General features: G+C 33.9%; 1 protein-coding gene across 7 annotated transcripts in view; it reads right to left on the minus strand.

The window, feature by feature from the left end:
• LOC129264901 (uncharacterized) overlaps window positions 1-25,697 on the minus strand; it is a 32,178-nt gene extending 6,481 nt beyond the window's left edge. Inside the window, exons 1-19 of one of the 7 annotated variants that reach the window (XM_064102020.1) lie at window positions 25,579-25,697; window positions 24,178-24,269; window positions 16,660-16,817; window positions 12,156-12,286; window positions 11,114-11,249; window positions 10,692-10,834; window positions 10,255-10,328; window positions 8,700-8,928; window positions 7,366-7,550; window positions 6,371-6,472; window positions 5,799-5,870; window positions 5,184-5,234; window positions 4,797-4,861; window positions 4,462-4,602; window positions 3,456-3,652; window positions 2,668-2,855; window positions 1,423-1,469; window positions 953-994; window positions 245-434 (exon numbers count right to left, since the gene is read on the minus strand). In XM_064102020.1, the coding sequence (XP_063958090.1) occupies window positions 245-434; window positions 953-994; window positions 1,423-1,469; window positions 2,668-2,855; window positions 3,456-3,652; window positions 4,462-4,602; window positions 4,797-4,861; window positions 5,184-5,234; window positions 5,799-5,870; window positions 6,371-6,472; window positions 7,366-7,550; window positions 8,700-8,928; window positions 10,255-10,328; window positions 10,692-10,834; window positions 11,114-11,249; window positions 12,156-12,286; window positions 16,660-16,817; window positions 24,178-24,252 (2,226 nt within the window). In that variant the 5' untranslated portion in view covers window positions 24,253-24,269; window positions 25,579-25,697. Of the gene's footprint in view, window positions 1-244; window positions 435-952; window positions 995-1,422; window positions 1,470-2,667; window positions 2,856-3,455; window positions 3,653-4,461; window positions 4,603-4,796; window positions 4,862-5,183; window positions 5,235-5,798; window positions 5,871-6,370; window positions 6,473-7,365; window positions 7,551-8,699; window positions 8,929-10,254; window positions 10,353-10,691; window positions 10,835-11,113; window positions 11,250-12,155; window positions 12,287-16,659; window positions 16,818-20,192; window positions 20,328-24,177; window positions 24,270-25,578 lie in introns of those variants that run through there. The other 6 variants (XM_064102021.1, XM_064102019.1, XM_064102018.1 and 3 more) reach the window with 6 other exon arrangements.
• Window positions 25,698-26,280: the final 583 nt, after the last annotated feature.

Below are 26,280 nucleotides of genomic sequence, written 5' to 3' on the forward strand. Positions count from 1 at the left end.
GCCATTCCTTGTCATATCTTGACTGACGGTACAACAAGAGTAATCTCATTGATCAGTAAGAGGTGTGGAGTGCTTCTTATGAGTATGATCTAACCAATGTAGTGATGCATTATATACCACTCACAACTGATAGATAAAGGAAGATTTTTAATTCCACTTAAATCTTTGTGAACACCCTCCCCCCTTTGATGATGATGGTGATGGTGGTGATGATGATGATCATCATCATCATCATATAACTCACCAGAGGTGTTGATGCATTCCAAGACAGGCCTGCTGCAGCGATGTAACCTGGCCAGCTAAGTACTGGATGATTGGAGTAAGTACAACCAGCCCAGTTGGTCAATAGGAGACCAATGGCATTGGGGTTTGTAGTAGCTGTCTTGATGGCATTAGATATGTTACAGATAGAGCCTTCTGGACCACCACCCAAACTGAAACAAATTCATAGATGTAAAAAATTATAAACAATATCAAAAGAAATGCAAATTAACATCAAATTCAAACCATAGAAAATATAAATATATGTATCACAACAGTAGTGTAAAAGATTGTAATTGATAATTTGACCAAATTAAATTACTATGAGGACGTGCGTTCAAATTACAAAAGAATGCAATAAATGATAAATGAAGTATAATGAGATTCTAACCTAAGTAATCACAAATATCACTGAAGTACTAGTCAGTCAAAAGAATGTAACTGTTTAAAATGATTTACATAATCACCAGATCATAGAAAATATGTGTAAAAATATTAAACATTTCAAGGGCAATTAGTTGTAATATCATTCTGTAAATAAATAAAACTTGTTTAAAAAAAAAACACATAACTTGAATGTAGGATATGGATAAACCATTCCCCTTTTCTATCATAATGTAACATCTAATTCCTGATATGCATTCTGCAAGAGCACAGTTTGAAAAGATTAAATAGAAATAAAGAAACCTACCTATTCCAGACACCTGTTCCAGGGCACACATAGAAACCTTGTCTGAAAGGAGAAGATGAAAAATTAGACCAAAAAATGTGCTAAATGAAAATAAAGCATTCACATATCAACTCAGCCTGCTTAAAAACTTTGAGTGGTATTCTGATACTTAAACTGGGGTGTAACTTCAGACTAAATTGAAAGTTTAATCCACAGGTTTACGGAATGTCGAGCTCATCCTCCTTATTCAACATTCATAATAAGATAGTGCATCAAATAATTCACTGTGAACTCAACCAATCCCTTTTCTTTTTCATTTAATTTAAAAAATAATTGTTTTGGATAACTTTTCAAAAGGGGATTAAAATAGTTTGTATTTGGTTAATGAATTGGCAACTGACATCCATCAAAGCAAGCAAGAGAGATATGGGGAGGGGGAGCAAGTAGTCCTATTGCAATCAAGAATATGTGACTGGGTACATATAACTTACCCACTTCCAAGTAGCTTCTTTCCTGACTTCTGAAAGTCAGAGTTGCTCTGGAAAGAAAATAACCCAGGTTACTTTTAAAGGGCTGAATTAACATTGTACAAATAGGATAATTTTACTTCTGATCAAATGAAACCAACATAACCAATAATGTCAGAATGTCTAAATAAACGAAAGACAATAAAAGCTTACTTTACACCGTGCTTGCAATTTAAAGGCATTCATACATTATAATACAGGAAGTGTGTGAAGTTACCAAATCTATCCTCCTATTCTACACTTGGCTATTGCATATTATCAGATAATTAATAATAATATTATTTATATAGCGCACGTATCCACCTTGTAAGGTGCTCAAGGCGCTCCTATATTACCCCAGCTATTAAGAGTCTACCGAATTCGGTGCTCACAGCTTTTAGAGGAAATACTACCTGACGGTACCCATTTACCTCAATCAATTTAACATCATACAGTAGTCAGCAGAGAAAGAATGAAGATATACAACTCTACACACACAAGATATCATATAGAATGTCCGTACAAGAGTCCTTATACAAGGGTGTATTGTTTTACACACCAATGCTTATCAGATGATCAAGGTGATTTTCATGATACAATATATGACAAGAATTATATGTATAGGAATCATCGCACAAGGGTATTATGGCTTACATACCCTTGCCTCGGAATCTCATCTGAACAAATGGTTCAGTTACTCTCTCTGCTCCAACAAAATGCCAAACTAATGATCTTAAAGTTCAGCAAGATTTGTATAAGCAGATATCATCCACATACAATTTTTTGTAAATGGAATGGGTAATTAAACATGAGAAAATAATGATCTGCTCATTTCATATTTATTAGAGTGGAAACAATGATATTGATAATTCCAAATACCATAATTATTGGATCAAACAAAGCTTATAATGAAGAGGAATCACACAATGAATGTCAATATTGATAGAATGCATGTTCAGATTTGAAAACACTTGTGCTCTGTGAAAATGACTAAATTTTCTGGGAGTTCCATTTCCATAATTAAATCCAATAATAGCACTAATACAAGAATAGCACTTGGAAAACGAAAGTGCCCAGGTGTACGAACAGAAAACTATTCCTCGCATTTAAATATAAAAAGGAAGGCACAATAGAAAGCATGCAAACAACCATTACAAATATTGTCAACAGAATTTCATTGACCATGTAGAATTTTTCAAACTGGAAAAGGCAGTATAAAGTGCAACTTACTTTGGAGCCATACAGCATAGCTACACTTCCTATGGGGAGTTGTTTGAAGCTGGTCTCATATACAGAGATAACATTAGCACAGAAGAGTGCTGTTTGATTCCTTCCAACGCCTATCAACCTCAGTTGATCTTGTATACTTAGAATGAATGGTGACGGTCTTGGGAGTTCTACTTCATCCTCTTGTACTACTGTCATACAGAAAAAAGGATGATCGGTCTTTCAAAACATATCATTAAATCATAATATAGAGACGTTCTCATATCAGAAAAACAGACAAATAATGAAAACTAATCAGCAATTTGCACATTCAACATTTCATTCTTTTCATTCGTTTATTAGCATGCAATGGAACATTCACATTTCTAAAGAAAATAATGCACATTCTTGCCTTCCTAAATGACTTCTTTGAATTTTGCTTTCATGCTGACAACATCCATGAAAACATTCTTGCATTACTAAAAAGATGTTTACTTTCACACTTGCGCATTCTCAGGTATCATTCCCTATCAGCAGGAGTAAACAAGTATACCGAATCTTTCTCTACTCAGATTACTGTATATACCATTTTATTGCTTTTTCTTTATAAAGATTAACAAATCAAAGTTGAGTTTGGCTGATTTACTGAGGATTTCTTAGCTGTGTGGTCAGGGATCCATAACACAAATGTTTGCAATGGATAGGAAACATCAAGTATGAAAGGACGACATTGATTGGTTTCTCACCAATGTTTTATACAAATAGTGCATATAACATTGATCTTCAATTGATCACCAGACTTCTAGGTTTACCTTCTGCTTCTGGTTCCGTCTCTGTTTCTCCAGACTCTGTCGTCTTGGTGTCCGATGATTCCTTCTTTGTAGTAGGATCAGGTGTCTTTGACTGATCTGTTGAGGTGTTTCCATCTTGTGGTGTTTCTGGACGAGGGCTTGGAGGAGGCACTGAATCTAACAGCTTCCTTGTCAAGTTTGGTCCAATGTTCACAACCCTGCAACACACAAAGCAAAAAAAAGTAGAAATGCATTTGGTTACCATAGTGTACAAAGGCATCTAAACTTTGCTTTAAGACACTCATTAACAATGATCATTTTAATTTACAAAGATCAAGAGCATTTCATCAACATTTCTTGTCCAACAAGTTGTCGGATCTGACAACTTTCCTTGATTTTAATTTGCTGAGAAGCACTGTTACTGTAGTATAGGTAACTGTCAGATAAAACAAACTTTGTTGGATAACACATCTGACAAGTACTTTTATAAACCGTTCCCTAGATTCCAACATGAACTGATGGGAATCACTCTAATTTAGCAGCTAAGAAAAGGTCACAGATCGTGCGTAACATGCAAACAACATCAAGTCTGAATCAATACTTTTAAATCAAAGAAACAAAAATAAAAAAGCTGGCTACTAGATTTTTTTTCCTTGATGCTTCATTATAAAAGTTTGAGTTATATATGTCCTGTTGTTATATTATCTTGCTTTTTTAATAGTTCTTTTATTCTGATATTGCTAAACCTATCAGAATATGTTCCCTCACTTGGGTAGCCAACTCGACAAAACTTGACAAGCCAGCTGGCTTTAGTTAACTTTTCCCTTAATTCCTTTCTTACATGTACAGTGTAATTATCATATGTGTACATGTACACTGTAATTATCATATGTGTGTGCATGAACCAAGGTTTATTTAACGAGTGTCTTCTTCCTCTTCTTATTTACATTGTTTGTATATACACACTGTGTTAAATTCAATATGGAATTAGGGATAAATGAACTTGAAATACATGCATGGCTCTTACTTTGTGGATCCAAATCTTGATAGGACTTGTTGGAAGATTGAGAAGAGAGGAGGTGAAAGGTCACTATCTTCCATCAGATCAATGTGAGGAACTAACTTGATGAACCTCCACTGACAAAACACTTCCAGGTCAAGCAATTCACTGCATGAGATCAATATAGGAGTTGAAGACTCTTTAAAAATGTTTAATGTGACTTCCAGAAAATGTCACAAACTGCATACATATAATTCATTATTCCATGAAAAACAAAATGCTGAAAACAATGCAAAGAACTGAATTATCAATTCTGATTGAAAATAATATAAATTAAAAAAAAACTTTGGTTGAAAAATTACCTTCCAGAATATGGCATGGTGTCATGTATAGGACTATCCTTGTATGCTTTCACATACAGATGAAGCTGTGGTGGAAAGGAAAATCAGAATGAAACAATGAAGTTAATTTGGTGTCATATGTTTTAAATACAAGAGCAATACTTATCCGTATAGTTAGATTATTCTAAACAAAGGATATGTGACAGTCAGTGTTTTTGTTTTCCTTAAAATTACCATTTTCATTATCATTTCATCACCATCACTGTTCTTATTTAGTGTGGAAACAGCACATTTTAGCAAGCATCCCAATCAGCATCTCTCTAAGAGTCTTTCCACTATGAAAGGAATGAAAAGATGCTTATAAGGATTCCCACTGAATGATGTGGTCCAGACTTTCTTATTGCTTACCTCATTGTATTTGAGCTGAGCAAAACTATTCACAAGTTGAAGTAGAGTATCCTGAAAATGAAAACAATAACTCCAATTACAAACTTGATCATAGGTTTTATGTTCTATCCAAGTATACATTTATTTACATAATTGAAAACAGATGAGCATGCAATCCATATAAATATCTAGTTTGTTTTTCACCCATCACCATAAGTCCCTTGCTTTTTTTTTTTTGAAATTCTGATTCTTATCCTTAAGAAAAAAAGTCAATATGACTATCAACTAATCCAATACTATTAAATAAACTATCAACTAATCCAATATTATCAAATAAAAGAGATACTGTAAACCTTGTAAAGGTCAATACTTCTAGTCAATGCAAGAATCTTCTTTTTGATATGTTGTTTCACAAAAACTCAAGTTTGACTAAAAGTCATGCTAAACATTCAAAATCCATGTAAAAGTGGTATGATATGAATTCAGGGAACATTTGGTCAATTTTAAGGTGGGTTTTTGTTCTCACTTTCTCCCAAACAAAATTTGTGAATGGTCTTTGTTTTAACGATCGTTTGAACATCAGTTAATCATTTTGACTCGGGTGAAACACCACTCTGATACATGAAACTAACTCACCATCCTTGGTACTCTGCCAGCTGATAAGTCTAACATGACAGCTCTATGTTTGATGCTAGGCCAATCAGATATCTAGTAGACAAAGAAATATGAATAGTAACATTAAAATATTCATCATCTTTGTGTAAGATTTTCATTCGTATGGATCTGGATGTGTGTGATTGCTTTTGTCTCTTCAACTGTCTGATGAAAGATGTATGCAGAAAAGAAAATAATCACATACATCCAGATCTAGACTTGGTTACATTCATATATATGCAGGTTGCTGTTTTTCTTTGATATTTTTAGTTACATCATGTTATACTTTAATTTGAATTATTTTTATAATTGATTACTGATTTTACTGTCTTTTTGTAATAACTTTCTTGTTATAGGGAATACATTTGCTAAATTGATTTGATATCTATATCTTTTTTTTTAATTCATAATTGTAAAGTGCATAGATAATTACACCAGTTATCATGTACTTGATAAGTATCCTCTACTATTATTATCATTAAGATCATAATTACAGATTAATTCCTGGTAAGATTGAGAGCCCTCTCTTGGTAATGTTTATAGGCTTGACTTACCTCAAGCTGTGGAATGCCATCCTTGTGACAGAGCTGGACCAACTGAACAAATGTACTTGTAGCATGCCATAGACCTGGAAGATCAGCAGCAACGATCGTCACCTGAAGGTACAATACGAAAAAGGATTGGTTATTTTTTTTTTTTTTTGGTATCACCTCCCCCCCTTCCAAATGGCGGCTCATGGATTTCAAAATTACTTCATGTTTATAAACCCCAGAAAATATCATGGTCTCATTCATGGGGAAAATTAGGGATATAAAGTATATGAATCTAAGTGCTTCCAAACACTTTCAAATTGTCTGTTTCACTAAAGCTCATCTCCTAAATTAAAACAAGTTTCATCAGACTTGACTACCATTATCTCACTCACACTCAAAAAACTGCAGCTATCAATCCTATAATAGCAAAAAAATTTGTTTTATTGGTCAGAGTCACAAATGTACACTTGTTGGCATGACATGGTCAACATAACAGTAGCATATAAAGAGTACAAGCAGTTTTTCCAATGAAGCCCAACTGCAAGTTTGTATCAAAACATGTACAAAAAGTTATTATCAATTGTACATGTAAATATAATTGTACAAATGCTATGTTAAAAAGGCTTATCTGCCATCTTCTCTACATATAACCTTTACCACTTTGTTACTTGGCAAAGAAGGGCATAGATCTGAGCTGTAGGATCTATGCACACTATGAAGTCCTTCAAAACACGATCTCTTTAGCCAGAATTCACTAACGTGGTTTTGAAATCTATCGATTTAACTCATGGTTTATGCATATTTCATGTCCAATGCTGATGCACTCTTTTGTCATAGAGCACCAAAGTGGTGCCTGTTGCCATGGTTACGAATGCTACTTTATTAATGATTCCACTGTTTTGACCATTGGACTCATAAATTAAAAACAGTTGACTCATGAATAAAATAACGTTCTTAACCACGGCAACAGGCGTCAATTTGACAGACCAAGAATTGGTTACGAAGAGGTTACTTACCATCTTTTCACTGACTGATAACCTATAGCTTTCCTCTCTGCAGAATGGTAGAGGGTTGATAGTACAAACAATCTGAGCAGTAGGATCTAGGCATACTACAGAATTCTCCAAAACACAACGATAGCCTTTCTCCATCAAGACGGCTGACTGGATCGTCCAGAGGTCAACCATGGGTTCAAGGGTACCTGTACACGCATACATTCGTAATTCCGAAGCTTCGTTATTCCGAAGGTTCGGATATTCCGAAGGTTCGTTATTCCAAAGGTTCATATTTCCGAAGGTTCGTAATTCCGAAGGTTCGTTTTTCCGAAAACGAAGTGAGGTTCGTAATTCCGAAGGTTCGTTAATCCCAAAACAAAATGAGGTTCGAAATTCCGAAGGTTCGTTAGTCCGAAAACGAAATGATTAACGAACCTTATTTCGTTTTCGGACTAACGAACCTTCGGAACAACGAACCTTATTTTGTTTTCGGATTAACGAACCTTCGGAACAACGAACCTTATTTCGTTTTCGGATTATCGAACCTTCGGAATAACGAACCTTCGGAATAACGCCACAAATGTTCGGATTAACGAACCCTTTTACGTTTTCGGATTAACGAACATCGAGGTATAGGCAATTTACGTGTTTCGGAATTACGAACCTTCGGAATAAAGAACCTTCGGAATTACGAAGTGTAACCCCTGTACAAGGTCAAATTAATCAACTACCATGTTGAAGCTAGTATAAGTTGATAAATGGTGTCATTATTTTGCATCATTTACATATTTTGACAGATGTAAAATGAACTGATTAATGAAGAGATCAATGCTGAACAAAAAAAAATGGTATTTATATTTAATTGTCATATTTTTGTTGTAGATTCGGGCAATGTTTGGAAAGAATTTGTCTCAATAACTTTAATGTTATGCATTTTCAGATATTCAGAGCTGCAACCGAATTTGGATCAAAATTGATAAAACATCTTGAAATATATCTTATATACTTCTTCAGATGCAGACATTCTGGAATCGTATAAAAAGAACTAAACAACAAATGAGAACTCGTTCTAATCACTTTTATAACCCTTATTATCGTCTTTATCATTGTGTCAATCAATGCCTCATCACCAAGCTAACCCCTAATAAGTCTCCTGCATTCATTATTATCTTTTATGATGTTCATGTCTATATTAATGTTACTTTACACTAATTTATGTCAACTTCATTTATCATATGCTCAATTTCTATCATTGATGTTTGTAAGCATTTAATGAGCTGTCCTCATAACTGTTCAATTCTGAGATATAACATTTCCTAAAAATGAAACCAACTAAAATTCAAGTCAGTCATCACCTGATTGAGGCATAGCTGCTAGTTGTACACTGAAATCCTGGCTAAGAGTAAATTTGTTTCCATTCTTCTGGACAAGCTGCTGAGGTTTGGGCCAGAGAAAGGCCAGCCTTGGGTCTTCTTCAACATCCTCCTCCTCCTCTTCCTCTTCTTCTACAGTCTCCACCTCAACCTCCCCGTCATCTTCCTCATCCTCGTCTTGGACTGATGATGATACTTGAGGACTCGCAGCCTGCACAGAATATTTTCCATAAAACTATCATATATGAATTCATTTCATATCACTTGTATACTACGGCCACTTTATTGAATTCACAATAGAGGAATAAAATTTCAAAATATGTAAATATAGAAAGTTGACAGTTTAGGTCATGATACATTACTTGTCAAAGTTCTCAAGATTTCTTCAGATTTTATTTGATATACAGTGCGTATCAAAAAAAAGTTTACACTTTGAAAAAGCACTGGGAATTAAAAAATATACAACATATGGGTAATTTTTCCACATATAATCTTGGGTTTGGGTCTCATCTATCCAATGAAAGTAAAAGTTTTGTCAGAATGTTACACTTGAGTGAGCACTGTCCATTTTTGTAAAGCTCGTAGAAATCTGTTTGCGCAAAAATGCTCGTTTTCACACTGTGTCAAGGGGAAAGGGCGAAATCAAACTTACCCTGCGAAACATTTCTCATACATTTCCCTTGCACTTTTAGTCAATTGAAATAAAACGGATACATTCAAGCATTTTGTAACAATTTTGTCACCCAAATTGAAATTTCAACACTTAGTAAGCACAACCTTTACCCTTTTTGAGGACATAACTTAATCTGAACAAAAGTTTATATCAGACATCTCCAGCATTTTTTCACTAAGTTTTTATAATTGAATGTGGGTTTACATTTCATTTTTCATTTAATACTTGTTTCTCCACACTTTTCCCAAGCTTGGCAATGATTAACAAAATGAAAATCAGGCTTAAGCCATTCCATGTAAATCACAGCTCAGTGTAAAGCAAATATTGTCATAATGGCCTCGGTGTGTGGGGGAGTGGAGTGGGGCAAAATGCACTCTTTAAGGTGTTTTGGGCAAGGAAACAAATCAAAAAAAGCAAAATATATCTTCAAATAAATTTTACTAGCAAAATTCCACGTGTTCTTCATGATTAAGGTCTACTTTTATTCGCATAACTATTTCAAAGTTCTGCGCAAATTATCATTTTTCACTAACTTTTCAAAAGTAAGTGGTGCTCACTCAAGCGGAAATATTTTTCGGCAGTTATATTGTCATTTGCTTAAATGGATCTGTACCAATGTTAAAATGTGGAAAATCTTCAAGATATTACAAATGTATAATTTTACAGGATTTTTTCAAAGTGTAAACTTTTTTTTGATACGCACTGTATATACTGAGTTTATAATACAGGAATGAATTTTACAACAATACATAGACCTATTACTGTCAATGCAAGGCAGCAAATTGAATTTAAAGTAAACACATTACAGATGGTTCATACATGTGAGCCTGTGTAAATATTCCCAAGTAGATTGGTTCTCCTTACCTCTGGGGTTGTAGTAGAATCATCCTTGACAGATGAATCCTTCTCTTCTTCAGTCTTGACCTCCTCCAAAGTGACTGAAAAGAAAGGCACATCTACACCTACGTAAAACATAACATTACTCAACCTACTCTACATTTTAACATGAAAAAATAACATATCAACAGACTAAACAATATAAGCTTTTAGAGCATGCAAGGGCATACCAGTTTAATTTGCAAAATTTGAAATCCCTTTAAATTGATTTGAAAAATTTGTCGGCCATAACCTCCATGATTTTTTTTTTGGGGGGGGGTGGTCATTAGCAAAATCACTGACGTTTAGTATAGTCAAAGCAGTCCAAATACCTTCTGTTATCACCTTGGTTATGTCAGAAATTTAAAAATTTCCCTGTGTAATTCATTAAATTCCCTGACTAATAATAAGAATAAAACACTCACTATCTGCATCATCAGATTGCTCTACTGTTTCACCATTCTGTCCATTCTCTGCGTGTCCATTCATGATGACTGGTGGGACTAATACATCTTTCAGTTCTTGACTATCCTCTGCTAAATCTAATGGACTCTTTCCTTCTGATTTACTAAATGGCATGAAAACAAAACAGCAAATATACATTAAATCATTTGAAGATGACAAGGCAATAACAACTGTGCACCTAGGAATAGAATATTTCTAAATAGACAGAATCACAAAATGAAAATTTTGTTGTTTCTTTCATTGTCTGTTTTTGATGAAACCAAGTTGATGTCAGGGTAAACTTCCCCTTTGAATTAAAGGCCTCATGTTCAATTGACTTTGTGTACAAAACCTCAATGAGCTTTGATGCTGGGCCATCCTATTCCTTTAAGAATTTACTCACCCTCCTGTTGCTTTAGCATTGATGTCTGCACCCCCTGCAACCAGCTCCTTCACAATGTCAACATCCCCCCTCAAGACAGCATCATGTAAGGGTGTGGTCCCATCGGAATTAGTAGCGTTCACATCTGCATTGTGCTCTATATAAACATGACATGAACAGCAAATCAATTCAAAGATTCAAATCACATAGTATCAATGGGGGATTTTAATGAATTTGGTAATTTGAATGAAAATCATCTGCGATCATCATCAACTAGCCATAATCTATCAAATCATTCAATGTCTTACAGAAAAAATATGTGTACATGTTAATGAAACACTGATTTAGTTCAAATGATTTTCAGACAAGCTGTAGAGGCATTCAAACTCAGTTATGAAACCATTCTGTTGTTAGGTATCCATCCAATAAACTAAATTTAATTTGTTTAACATTTCAATCAACAATCATTGTTATTAATATCATTTTATATATCAAAACAAATGAAATATCCATATTGAGAGATAATATCTGCATAAACATCAAACATGGAAAAAAAACTATTAAAATAAATTACATATTAATACAAACAAAAAATATTCCAATAGCCAATTGATTTATTGAAGGGCAATTGGCAAGTGACCAGAAATCTTTGATAATAGCATTCTAATTTTCATCCTTCAATTGTATCAACCCAATGTTGCCAAGAATTAAATTCAAGATCTTTCAATTAACGAGAATCTCTTGGAAACCAATGCCTCGAAAATCAATCTAAATTCGGGATCTCTTATACACACATAAAAACAACAAATGATCTGAGATTTCATTTAATTTATACAGATTGGCATTATTTGAAATGAAATTAAATAACCATCACAGTTATGAAGATAGACTGCATTTCAAAGCACTTTGGAGGCCCAGTTTATACAAAATCATATGAATGGAAATATAATAATAAAAAACAACCTTGAAAGATATGTATTGTGTCTTTGTGTATGTACTGTACATGTCTAGTAGGATTAAGGTGAACTGTGTTCTAAATAAAACTTTTCATTTCAAGCCTTACCTAAGAGTATTTTGATGATTTCTAGTCCTGAGAAGCTAGCTGCCCAATGTAGGGCTGTATTGCCCCCTGTTGCTTCATCTTTATTATTGATATCAAGACCACTATCTAGAAACTGCTTCACTTGCTCTGCCCTAAAAAAAAATAGCCCAAAATATCAAATGTTAGAAAATGAAGAAAGTGATGCTTTTCTTACTTTGATATTAAAGGTCAAGTTCACCCCAGAAAAAAGTTGATTTAAATAAATAGAGAAAAATCAAACATGAATAACGCTGAAAACTTCATCAAAATCGGATGTAAAATAAGAAAGTTATGGCATTTTTAAGTTTCGCTTAATTGTCACTAAACAGTGATATGCACAACTTCAGTGTCATGCAAATGAGTCAGTCGATGATGTCCATCACTCACTATTTCTTTTGTTTTTTATTGTTTGAATTCTACAATATTTCATTTTTTACAGATTTGACAATAAGGACCAAGTTGACTAAATCATACAGTATTAAACAATGCTAATTCCACATGTTCAGGGAGGAATTAATCGTTGTTTCACTTGACAATGATGGGAAAATCAAAATATTTCATATAATAAAATACAAAAGAAATAGTGAGTGGGTGATGTCATCGGTTCCCTCATTTGCATACCGAACAGGATCATATGTGCATATAACTGTTTTGAGAAATTAAGCGAAACTTTAAAATGTTGTAACTTTCTTATTTTACATCCGAGTTTTTCTTGTTTGATTTTTCTCTTTCTATTCAAATCAGCTTTTTGTTAGGGCGGACTTGTCCTTTAACTAGAAAGGCAGGCAGGCTAGAGAGATGCACTGTGACATCCGCATATATGCCATTTGCAGGGGCCTCAGGAATCCCTAAAAAATATAAAATCACTTTTAGATAGTTTACCAATTGTGAGTCACCACCAAGATTGTCTTCTTCTACATCATCATCACCATCATCATCACCACCATCATCATCATCATCACCAGCATTATCATCATCATCATCACCTTCATCATCATCATCATCATTATCATCATCATCACCATCATCATCATCATCATCACCTTCATCATCATCATCATCATCATCATCATCATCATCACCATCACCATCATCATCATCATCATCATCATCATCATCATCATCATCACCATCATCATCATCATCATCATCATCATCATCATCATCATCATCATCATCACCTTCATCATCATCATCATCATCATCATCATCATCATCATCATCATCATCATCACCATCATCATCATCACCATCATCATCATCACCTTCATCATCATCATCACCACCATCATCATCATCATCATCACCTTCATCATCATCATCATCATCATCATCACCATCATCACCACCAGCACCACCTCCTCCTCCTTCCTCTTCCTCCTTCTTCCTCCTCCTCCTCCGCCTTCCTCCTCCTCCTTTTTCTTCTTCCTATTCTTGTTCTTATTCTTCTTCTTCATCATCATCTTGTTCCTCCTCCCCCTTATCATCATCATCATCATTATAATCTTCATTAACATTTTTGTCACCATCATCGTTATCACAATGCCTTCATGTATTCAATTCAATATCGTCAACACCATCAGTCCATAATCATTACCATCACTGTCATGTGTATTGTCTTTATCATTATTTATCATTTTATCACCACCATCATCACTGTCATCATCATCATCTTCTCCTTCTTCTTCATTATCATCATCACTACTGTCATCATCATGTAATTTAAAAGCAAGCCAGGCTATGGTTTTAAACATTTTGGGACCTTATCCACTTCTCCTTCATTCAACTGTACAGTGAAATTATGAATGTGAATGTTTTACTTATCAAAAAAACTGTGCTGTAGGTCTACTTTCAAAATCATCAGCCTATAATAAGAGAATTATGGTCACATGAGGTATACTATTTAGTGTGTTTAACAAACCATGACAGAATCAATACTTATGGCTGAACAGATCAACTTTCACATAGGGTTCACAAATGGAAAATAGACTTTGGCAAACATACATTTCAAAATAGTACTTTGTTTCTTTCCCAGCACTTTGTTCTGTTTAAGATGCCAAGTTAACAAAGACAATAAAATGCTGTTCAGTAAAAAGCATTGGACATGGCCTTGGGAACTGTGCTGAACAATCAAAATCACTAGTTTATAGCAAAGATATGATATAAGGGAAAAAACAAGGCCTAGGCCCTACTATACCACGATCAATCATTTTTTTTCTGCTCAGAGGTCATGTACATAATTATGAAGAGTTTTCAAACAAACAACTGTGCATGTGTGTATGAAATACATATTGGTCTGCCTTATTGCGGAACTTAACTGCTGTAAAACTCATGCATTAAAAATTATAGCATGTTCAGAAATGTTTGGCAGGAAATGCATATGTACCACAAATCATCAATCAAACTTTTAAAGGATTAGATAGCACAATTACAGTGCATACAATGCCTATGGATTTTAAAGAAATTTTCACTGATTACGCTGACACTTGTTGAAAATTTCCATATAGATTTCATTCAACATTGAGCTGTAAATTAAGTGAACTTGGCTTTAAATCAACTACAAGTATATTTACTTGTGAAATTTAACAGAAGAAAAAAGGTGTTCTCACCCTCCAAAATAATAAGATTTTATAAACAAGTGGAATGCCTCTGGCCGTCTCACCTGCATCACACGATTCAATATAGCAGCAGTGCTGATTTTGAAAACTACTATAACTCGCACAAGATGTTCAGTGATACTTGGTTACTCTTATTTCCACGTTTTATGAACTAGACCAATACACTTATAGAGATATGATGGCAATTCAACAAATACCCCCAACGTGGCCAAAGTTCTTTGACCTTACATGACCTTTGACCTTGATCATGTGACCTGAAACTTGCACAGGATGTTCAGTGATACTTGATTACTATTATGTCCAAGTTTCATGAATCAGATCCATAAACTTTCAAAGTTATGATGGTAATTCAACAGATACCCCCAATTCGGCCAAAGTTCATTGACCCTAAATGACCTTTGACCTTGGTCATGTGATGTGAAACTCATGCAGGATATTCAGTGATACTTGATTAACCTTATGTATAAGTTTCATGAACTAGGTCCATATATTTTCTAAGTTATGATGACATTTCAAAAACTTAACCTTAGGTTAAGATTTTGATGTTGATTCCCCCAACATGGTCTAAGTTCATTGACCCTAAATGACCTTTGACCTTGGTCATGTGACATGAAACTCAGGCAGGATGTTCAGTAATACTTGATTAACCTTATGGCCAAGTTTCATGAACTAGGTCCATATACTTTCTAAGTTATGCTGTCATTTCAAAAACTTAACCTCAGGTTAAGATTTGGTGTTGACGCCGCCGCCGCCGTCGGAAAAGCGGCGCCTATAGTCTCACTCTGCTATGCAGGTGAGACAAAAACCTTGTTACCAAAATATACAGGAAGGTGTACATATAATAGAAGAGCCGTAGCAGAGCGGTCTTTAGTGCCAGACGAACCAAACCTGACCAAAGATCCTGTGCCCCTGAGCAAGGCATCTATAAAATTGCTCTTTTAATTCTTTAAAATTCTGATAGTGACATTAAAGGTCAGTCCCAGACGTAAATATTAATTACACATTTCCGAAACAGACATGCAAAGAGTGATTGAAGAGTGCTAGCAGATAGATCCATAAAGTAAATATCAAATAGCCTTTATCCTCTCTGCATTCTATTGATTGAGTAAACAATTCATCAACACCAGATGTTCGTTTTAATCGTATGTGGTGTAACTTGTCGTGATTCAAGAAATTAATGTAAAATGGGCACGAAGAACATTTCATGCATTATCTTTTGTATGAAGTGAAAGTGTCAGTTTGTGTTTAAATAAAAAGACACAATCATCACCGACAATTCAAATTTATGTAAGTCAACAATGAAGTCCAATAAATGTATTCACCAAAGTCATAGCAATTTTCAAGACTTTTTAGAACAGATATATGTAATCTACTATTTATATCTACCTCCTCTGAGTAGAACAGATTTGACTTCGACTTCGTTACACTGTATCTACTAGTCTATACTAGTTTAAGCCAATGGTGAATCAATATGCTCCTCATCATATTTTTATGAAATTCATATTTCATTTAAGAGAGAGACAGGGGGAGTTGGGGTGTTTTCATAAAGCTGATCATGAAGTTAGAGATCACTTTACATGTGAGGAGAATATTAAAAGCCTGGTAGGGTGCACAATCACCTTTAAATTACATCAACATTAACAATTACATTTAAACTTTATAAAAGTAAATTTTCATAGTGCACGGTACATGTATATTACCTGCCATGGTTCGCATGATTTCAATTTAAATCCAGTCATTTTTAGATACAATGCTGGAGAAAAAATTTATACTTGGCTTGCATTCTGGCACTTTATTCTTGTCATTCAAGAAGTCGTGTATAACTTTAAGAAAAGCTTTGTGCAAAGACCCCTGATATCAGAACTTACTTGGATTGAGCAATGGACTGCAGAAGAACATCATGAAAGACCATGCTGAGTTGTTTGGAAGCTTTAGCGATGTCGTAAGCTGTCTGTTCTTGACTGTCTTTAATAGTAGGATCAACACCAGACACCAACAAGGCTCTTACAACATCAGCATTACCAAGCTGTAAACGATATCAAGAAGGGACATTTATAAGCAATGGATGGCAGCTAATCTGAGAGTTTGAATAAAGTAAATTGGAAAATGTTTTAAAGCAATGTTCTACGGTATTTATAACTGTCAGATTTCTACCATTATCGAATCACCATCTGATACAAAGTTCTCACAACATAAGCATTGTTGTCAGAAAAAGATATCGCTCAAGATGATTAGTAATGGGTGCCAGCTAACTCTGAACTTTGTATTAGTGCCACCTATATCAATACAGAGCAGGATGACACTTGATGAGATCGGTGAGATGTTCTGGCTTCTATTTTGAACACCAAAAGACCAGCCCATTGACCAGACAAAAGTAAATTGATGACAGGATCCTATATTAGGCTTCCAGATTGATAAATAACATTCCAGTGTAACTGGATATAGAACAGAATTACAAGTGAGCTCAGTAGTTGCTCACTCAACAAGGTTTCACCCAGAAATGCTCCAATGGCTTGAGTAAACAGCTTTCTGTACAAATAGTGAATTTTCAGTCGAGTAACAGACTGAAACTGGTAAATAAAATGAAGGAAAATGGAAAACAACAAAAGCCTGAGATTGCACAATAGTTGTTCCATATAAATTCTGAAAAATGTGAGTTCTTAGAATACAAATGGCCTCCATACATCCTGTGAAAAACATGAATTTTGACAATATACTGTACAGATCTTTATAAGACCAATCTCAGTTCTGGCCTGGGACAGTGGTTTTATTTGTTGACCAACAGGTTTTCCTTTTGTCAGTGCCAACAATTACATTCATGAAATGTACTCCAGGGGAGCATTTGCTGCATTTCATCAATATTTTCATCTAACAAAGTTGTCATATCTGACAACTTTTCTTGATCTTGATTGGCTGAAGAGCACTGTTTAATATAGTAACTGTCTGATAAAACGTCTGACAAGACCTTTCATGAAACACACCTCACATCAAGAGGTTCAGTACTTTCAATAAACAAAGTTATTTACTGTACCCCTTCCTCCTCCCCTCTCTTACCCCCTCTCCTCTTTCTCCCTCTCTCCTGTGATACAATGGAAACCTACAAATTATTGTTTTCACAGTACTATATACAGTAAGTCTGAAATCGTGGAAATATCTGTAAGCAAACATACATGAATTAGCTTTTTACAGTGCATGCAATTTTACAAATTTAAAGGTAAAGAACACCCCAGAAAAATGTTGAATCTAATACAGAGAAAAATCAAATTAGTATAACGCTGAAAATTTCATCAAAATCGGATGTAAAATAAGAAAGTTATGACATTTTAAAGTTTCCCTTATTTTTCACATAACAGTGATATGCACAACTCAGTGGCATGCAAATGAGACAGTCGATGAGGTCCTTCACTCACCATTTCTTTTGTTTTCGATTGTTTGAATTATAACATATTTCATTTTTACAGATTTGACAAAAAGGACCAACTTCACTGAACCATGTACATGTAGTATTAAACAATACTAATTCCACATGTTCAGTGAGGAATTAATCGTTGTTTCACTTGACAATGAGTTGAAAATTAGAATATAGAATATTTCATATTTCATATAATAAAATACAAACGAAAGAGTGGATGACGTCATTCTCCTCATTTGCATACCAACCAGGATGAAATTTTCAGTGTTATGCTTGTACGATTTTTCTTTTTTTATTCAATTCAACTTTTTGTTGGGGTGGACTTGTCCTTCAATAAACTTGAAAAGCCATTCTCCATAAATCTCTATTTAATATAACAGTTCTTTAAAAATTAAATATGTGGTAATTATTCAGGAAAAATTAAGCTGCCATTTTGAAGAATGAAAGCTGATCAAATAGGGCTTTAAAATTAAAATAAATATTTGTGCTGAATGCGTACAACATATACTTTAATACAAGAAGGCCAACTTACTCAATAATGACACTTCTTGACCAATCTGTCCTATCATTCGGTAGTACCAAACAGCTCTCCACTTTAATAGCTTATGTATTCAAGTCTTTAAAAATGAAGGAACAGGATTCTTACACTTTCAGATAAAAACACACCCAGGATATTGATCAATCTTTTTGCTGTATCTCAACATCAGACAAACATGTTTAATACCAGTACAAATGTTTGTACCAGTACAAATGAGTACTAAAATTCAACCAAAGCATAAAAATGGGGTAAACAAAAATGTACTACCAGGATATATTCATGAACACATGTAGTATTCAATTTTGTTTCAAAGATTAAAATCAATGAGAGTTCTAAGACAGCACTGATAAACAGACCATTAGATTTTGTATGATACCACTTGTACTGGTATGAATTCTAACTTTTTAAAAACATAGAAATAGCGATAAACATTTGAGACATGATGAAGTATTTTTCAAAGGGTAAATTGTACCAGTACATATTCGCAGTCATATCAAAAACATTGTATCACATTTTTTCTATAAAATATCCCAAATTAGACTAAAAAAGGTTAAACTCTTTTATCAGATTGAGATTTTCAACCTAATTTTTTCATTGGCCCCTCAGTCATACTAATCTAAAAGAAATGAAGATAGTAGTAATAAAAACAAAATGGATACTGAACAATGGCCATTGGCTCAATTAGCTCCTCATCATGAAGTAATTAATTAATTCTACCATTTTGGCTAAATATGTTATCAAGATACCAATAGTGAGCATTCCGGTAGTTCATTATCCCAATTTATTACCATCTGTGTCATTATTGCTTGATTCAATAAGAAATGACAAATCTAATTCATATCTATATATTAAAAAGATCATGTAAGGTAAACTTTGTAAATGCTAAAAGTTTTGATGAATTCGCTTCTATAAACCATAAATTTATAATTTTAAATTTGCTTTGTTCCCCTTTAAAGAGAAAAAAAATTACATAATAATTCATAGATTAATAAGGGACTTAAACTAAGCAATATGATCATGTAAACAATTTTTTTTGGAAAATGTTGCTTATTTCTGAGAGAGGATCAGGGTACATGCATTTGGAGGAGAGGGACCTACAGGAGTCAAAACAACTAGGCTATCAAATGAACTATTAAGCTTCTTTTTTTTAAATCGAGTGAATTATATTCAGAGATAACCAACAGATGACGCATAATGAATTGCAGATAGAAATTACTCGGAATGCATTGCAATCATAGATCATTTTGGTGCACTTACATATAGATACCAAAATTTAGAAGAAAAAAAATGATGACCTGCTTTCCAATCCAATCATTTCTAACAATAATATATATTCACAGGATAATCCCTTTTCTTTCTTTTTTGTATAAGTTAAGTGATCATCATTTTTAAAATCCTTTACTAATCCTGCTATTTATTCAACAACATAAAAGTAAGTTATGAAAACTCACCGATCATTTAAGGTCCAATAAAATGAAAGTGTAAATTTGTCTCTGTCGAACACGAGTAAACACACTATTTCTCTCAATGATTATACAGAGCAGATCTGTAGTATGACTTAATACATAGCTGGTCTAGAAGCAAATGAGGTTTGTTGTCTCATTGCCAGGAGAATTACTTTGCATTTGGGTTTAGAAGGGTATTGAGACTGTGAATTGAACAGGTTAAGCATACAATCCATGTACAGACTAAACCCCCTATTTAAACCTCCTTGTTTTCACATCAGCTTTTGTTTGGATAGCAATGAATAGAGATTTGTACAAATGAGAGAGTTTATTCCAATTTTTTCTATAGGGTTGGTTTTTAAAGAAACATGCAAAGGTTTCTTACAATAACTGTCTGAAGCAGTAACTTGTGTGATATTTGTTTAATGGGTCAGAAGTTGTTCAACCTTTAAATTGGAATCTCTTGACTTTTAATAAGTGTCGCACCACCAAACGGACTCCAATCATTGCACAGCAACTTGCTCACATTAGGCGGTTTCAAACCGCCTCGATCACAAGAATCCCCGTTAAATTACGAGAACATTTTTAGGCTAAAAAATACCCATTAATTATTCCTGCATTCACACCGCCCCGAAACATACCCCTCGGGATCAATTCCTGAAGTTAGGAGCATGCGCAGTATGGTCTAATAAGCAGACAAGGCGCGAGATTCAAAACCACTAGCCCAGCAGCCACCCACGGCGCCCGCGCTCAACAACACACTGGGCTAAAAGTTCCTGTAAATTGCTTTCACATTGCCAAATACCTGCGACCTTGGAAAAATCCCCGCGAAAGTTCTCGTAATTTCGCCAAGTACCTACTATTTAGCGGGTATTTTCTTTCGGGGAAATTACGCGTAGTTTGCTTTCATATTACCAAAATACCTGGTATTTTCTGATCGGGGTAAATTTCCCGATCAGAGAATACCTGGAACTGACGAACTTCGAGGCGGTCTGAAACCACCTATTGAGTCTGATCCCTTGTCAACATGAGCTTCATTGTGGGGAGATTGAGGGATTAAAATACTTGTATTCCCTATTCATATTCCACCCTGTAAAGCAGTCACTTGTAACTTTTTTGAATAAGTTTTATGAAACAGCGCTTAAGATAATGTATGCGTTTTGGATGTCAAAATATGGATTTTGCAAATTATATTCAAATTACAAATCGCGCTCTATAGCACTGCTACAGTGTACACCATGTGTGGGTGTGTTCAATCAGGAATAGTAGATCCATGGTTCAATGTTGGTTTCCAAATTTGAACAGGCTCAACTTGAATCACGAGTGAAAACGCTATTACAAAGCGCAGATATGAGAAAAAAAGGGTGTGTTCAATGTCCTCCATTCCCGGTTGTGTAGTAAATGTCTTTCAAATCTCGATTCGGAGAAAATTTTAAATGTTGAAAAAGATACAATTGGAAATGTGATCAGCTCAGATTTTATGACCTTCAGCAGATGTCGCGAAAGCAACATTGAACACAATTGAGTTTTGAAACGTCATTAAATTTGCTCTTGCAGAGGAAGCCTACACAAGCATGTGCCAAAATTGACTATTCTTGTGATGGGTGAAACTGCACAATAAAGCTGTGCTAACAAAAGCAGGATATTTAAAGGTCAAGTCCACCCCAGAAAAATGTTGATTTGAATAAATAGAGAAAAATCAAACTAGCATAACGCTGAAAATTTCATCAAAATCGGATGTAAAATAAGAAAGTTATGGCATTTTAAAGTTTCGCTTAATTGTCACTAAACAGTGATATGCACAACTCAGTGTCATGCAAATGAGTCAGTCGATGATGTCCATCACTCACTATTTCTTTTGTTTTTTTATTGTTTGAATTCTACAATATTTCATTTTTTACAGATTTGACAATAAGGACCAAGTTGACTATTAAAATCATACAGTATTAAAGCTAAATTACAGTAGTTGTGCAGTAAAACACTAAATTCGTGAGAAAGTCTGTAAAACCAAGATTAAGTATGACTATATCATCGTGGATCTAGATCTGGTACAGTTACATAAACTGAACTTTGTGAAATCATAAAATCTAAGCTGAAATACGATCACACTGAAGATCGCCAACACAAGTAGGCACACGTGGGACAGTGTATTATTATTGCTGGAATAAAGACCAGACGGAAGTGACCGAATCCGCGCTTATTTTGCTTATTTCTCAGCAATTACACAATTTCTTCCAGAATCCTTTTGCACATATTTTTTATTCATACAAACAGACACTTGGGTGGCCATTATATTAGATTCTGTAAAAAGTCATTTTGAGATCGTTACCAGAACTGGAATTTACCTTTAAACAATGCTAATTCCACATGTTCAGGGAGGAATTAATCGTTGTTTCACTTGACAATGAGGAGAAAATTAGAATATTTCATATTTCATGTAATAAAATACAAAAGAAATAGTGAGTGGATGACGTCATCAGTCTCCTCATTTGCATACCAACCAGGATGTGCATATAACTGTTTTGTGAAATTAAGCGAAACTTTAAAATGTCTTAACTTTCCTATTTTACATCCGATTTTGATGAAATTTTCAGTGTTATGTTTTTTGGATTTTTCTCTTTTTATTCAAATAAACTTTCTGTTGGGGTGGACTTGTCCTTTAAACACAATGGACATATAAACAGCAATAAATTAACACTGAACAGTGCACTTCTGATCGTGTTTGTGTTTTGAGTTTTGTAATATAATTTTCAATCATGATTCATGCTGCTGCTTAAATTTTAAAATCGAAATTGAACAAATGGTATCCTAAAAATACTAGTAAATAAAATTTCTACTAGTAGGGGCAGCTGTTTGAAGGGGGGAAATACTATACTATGACCGGGCTCTCTCTTTTCACTATTCATTTTTGTCTCTTCTATTCTTTCTTTTCTTTTTTTTAATCATCCAAAATATCAGGAAAGGGGGTCTGTCATCGCCATCCCCAGGGGCAGTGCCCCTGTCTTCTAAAGTACATGTACTGTACTTTAACTTAATAGCATGAAGTGCACTCTTTATAGATATTCAACAAGAAAGCAACAACATTGGCATCATTCCCAATGCTTTTAATAGTTTGTTTTGCCTATCATGCCTGTGCCCCTATAGCATACTGAAGAAGGCCATATGAGGTCAAACGAGAATCGTTTCTGCTTTGAATAGTATGTAGTTTAAATCAATAAAAGAAATAATATCATCCTGTTTCTCAAACTCAACCGTATGATCTGGTCATGAGATTGATTTGTGGAGGAAACTTTCTTCATTTTATTAAGAAATAATCAATCAATCTTAAAAAATAAGATTATGAAGCAGGTTTTCTCAATTTTCTTGCTTTTATTTATCAGCCTGTAACATTATATCCTTACATTACAAATGCTTGGGCACAGCCATTCTGTTTGTTTGAGTGGCTGTGAGCCCTGATTTTCACCTTTCCAAAAAACAGGAGATTCTCTTTTTGTCATTTATCAATTACCGTTCAGCAAAATAAAAGAGAAACAGACTAAAACAGTAAAAAGAAAGTTGGAAACAGATCAAATCATCAGAGTAATAAGCAATTCAAATGTACATACTAAATGTAAATCTCAAAATACAGGATACAAATACATACTTCAGTAATAGCTATTTTTCAAACTACATAACTTCTCATTTGGAGTAACTCATGAGCATACATGTATGGTATGCATTATGTAGAGATGATCATGAATCATGGATTCTGAAAATATGCATATTTCAAATCTAAATTGGGTATTGAAACATAGAAGGTAATTGTAGCCAATTTACCTTGTTCGACTGAATATTATACTAGATGAATGTGAAGTGCCCATATTGTAGTGTACATATTGAATAAAATTGGATTTATGGTAACAAATGTTTTGCATGAACCAATTACAAAATGCTGTATTAACTGTACATCAGTTTGGTGAGCGTTTTGAATTTTTCTTTAAAAATAAATTACCTTAGCAGCTAGATGTAGCATATTTCCATGGTCCGGGGTGACAGAATTCAATGCATCCAAAAGTTTGGTATCCATTGTTGTGCTTTGATTACCTATTTCAATAAATGAAAAGAAAATGAGATAAAAACAGTATTAATTATCAATAAACGATCTAAAATATAGTTTATTTTATCAAAGTTACTCACAATTTTTACTGAATGATATTCATTTTTCATTTCATGATTTATATATTTCCAGTTAAACAATCATACACATAATGCAGCTAAAAAGCTGAAATGTATGTATTTGCACATGTAGTAAACAATATACAAAATGAAATTCTATATGCACTTCACAAGTTATCAAGGAGATTGATAAAATACGGTATTGCACTGTGTTTAAAATGGGAGGTCCTGCATTTGTATTGCATATATTTTTGTTTATTGCGTAAAATCATGCCAACAACGATATTGCGATGATATTGACAATATCAAAATCAAACCAAGATTATAGATATAGTAGAGTCTACATATAAGTCAACCTTTAAAGTCAAATCCTTTGCAAGACCAGAATTTGCAATATGTGTTTCTTACATTTTTTATAGTAAATTTTCACCCAGATTCACTTTGTCCAAGAGATTCAACTCATATTTTTATTTACTGTTCTTCGATTTTCAAAATATTCAATAAGGACCTTTAACACTGACCATATATTCATGTACATACTTCTGTCAGAAAAATAAATCAAATCCCATACAGAACAAATGAAAATGAAGCAAATAAGAAGTATTAAGAGACCATTATTCAATTATTCAAGGGATAGCAATATTCTCACAATCATCAACAACAATAGCCTAATGATAAAGAAATAAATTAGAATACTGTATCTGACAGTGCTACATGTAAATCATATGTGTAATCTTGTACATACAAATAATAGGATGAATGTATCAGGCCTGTTTACTTGAAGCTAAAACTACACGTATCAATCTCTGCAGCATATAAATGTTCATGTACAGTCCAAAGAGCGACTAAGTTATCAATAGTTTCTCTACCACTCATGTGAAATATTTCTCATTTTGGGCAGCTTTGAGAGCTGAATTTCAAGTTATTGAAACACATCACTGATATCACTGACTGATATAAAGTGACAGAAGTCCTGTCAAATTTTCAAACAGTACTTAAATATTTCCATAATAGAAAACAAATATGAAATATATTGAAGGTGACACAACCAAATTATTATCATAAAGTTTATCTACAGTGTACACTTAAAAATGATTAATATAATCCCATTCATGTCAGAACTAAAAGTGAGAAAAGCAAAACATAACAGAGAAACAATCACAACTTTCTATCACTATTTACCAAGTAGGCAGTCTGTACTTTACAGGAAGAAGAAGGTGAAAATTTTAGAACTTACAAAGTCACTTCAGATGGAAGAGCAAATACATGTACATACCCCCACTCATACATGTACAATGTAGATACAGGGAGCAAATTTTGTTTCACGTTGCAATGAGAATCAGTATACAGCAGAGTAGTTGGAGCTGATACAGGTGATAGGATCAGTGAACAAAATGAAAGGACATTGACACTGGCGAGCACAAATAATAAATGGGTGGAGGGTTGAAATCAGTTAGCCATGTTACAAAAATATCATTAAGAATATAAAAATCTTTCATAATAGCAAAATGCTTTGGTGTAGGTTCTTGTGAGGTAGGCATAGCCTCGGTCAAAGTTCATTGGTCTTTAAGTGTTGAGAGATCAGTATGTAATACTGTGCTGTGAAGTTCTGTAATGTTTGAATATACTGTGCAACATTATGACAAACAATGTATGAGATGTTCAGCAAAATTAAGTGAACTCAAATAATTTTAATGGCATGCTGAAGTCAAATTGGTTCGGATAAAATATCCAGAGAAAAATGAATGAAACCTATTGAACATGGAGTAAAATACATCAAAATAATGAAAATATACTAATCATTTTATAAATATTATTCTTATCAATTAAAGTTTATCTTCGTGACAGCACTTGTGAGTTGGTCTCCTATGTATTGTGCACTATTACTAATACCAAGGAGGTTTCAAATGAGATGGAGTAACAGCAAATAAAATCCCTT

Source organism: Lytechinus pictus, chromosome 7 (genome assembly GCF_037042905.1).
Source record: "Lytechinus pictus isolate F3 Inbred chromosome 7, Lp3.0, whole genome shotgun sequence".
NCBI classification, from domain to species: Eukaryota; Metazoa; Echinodermata; class Echinoidea; order Temnopleuroida; family Toxopneustidae; genus Lytechinus; species Lytechinus pictus.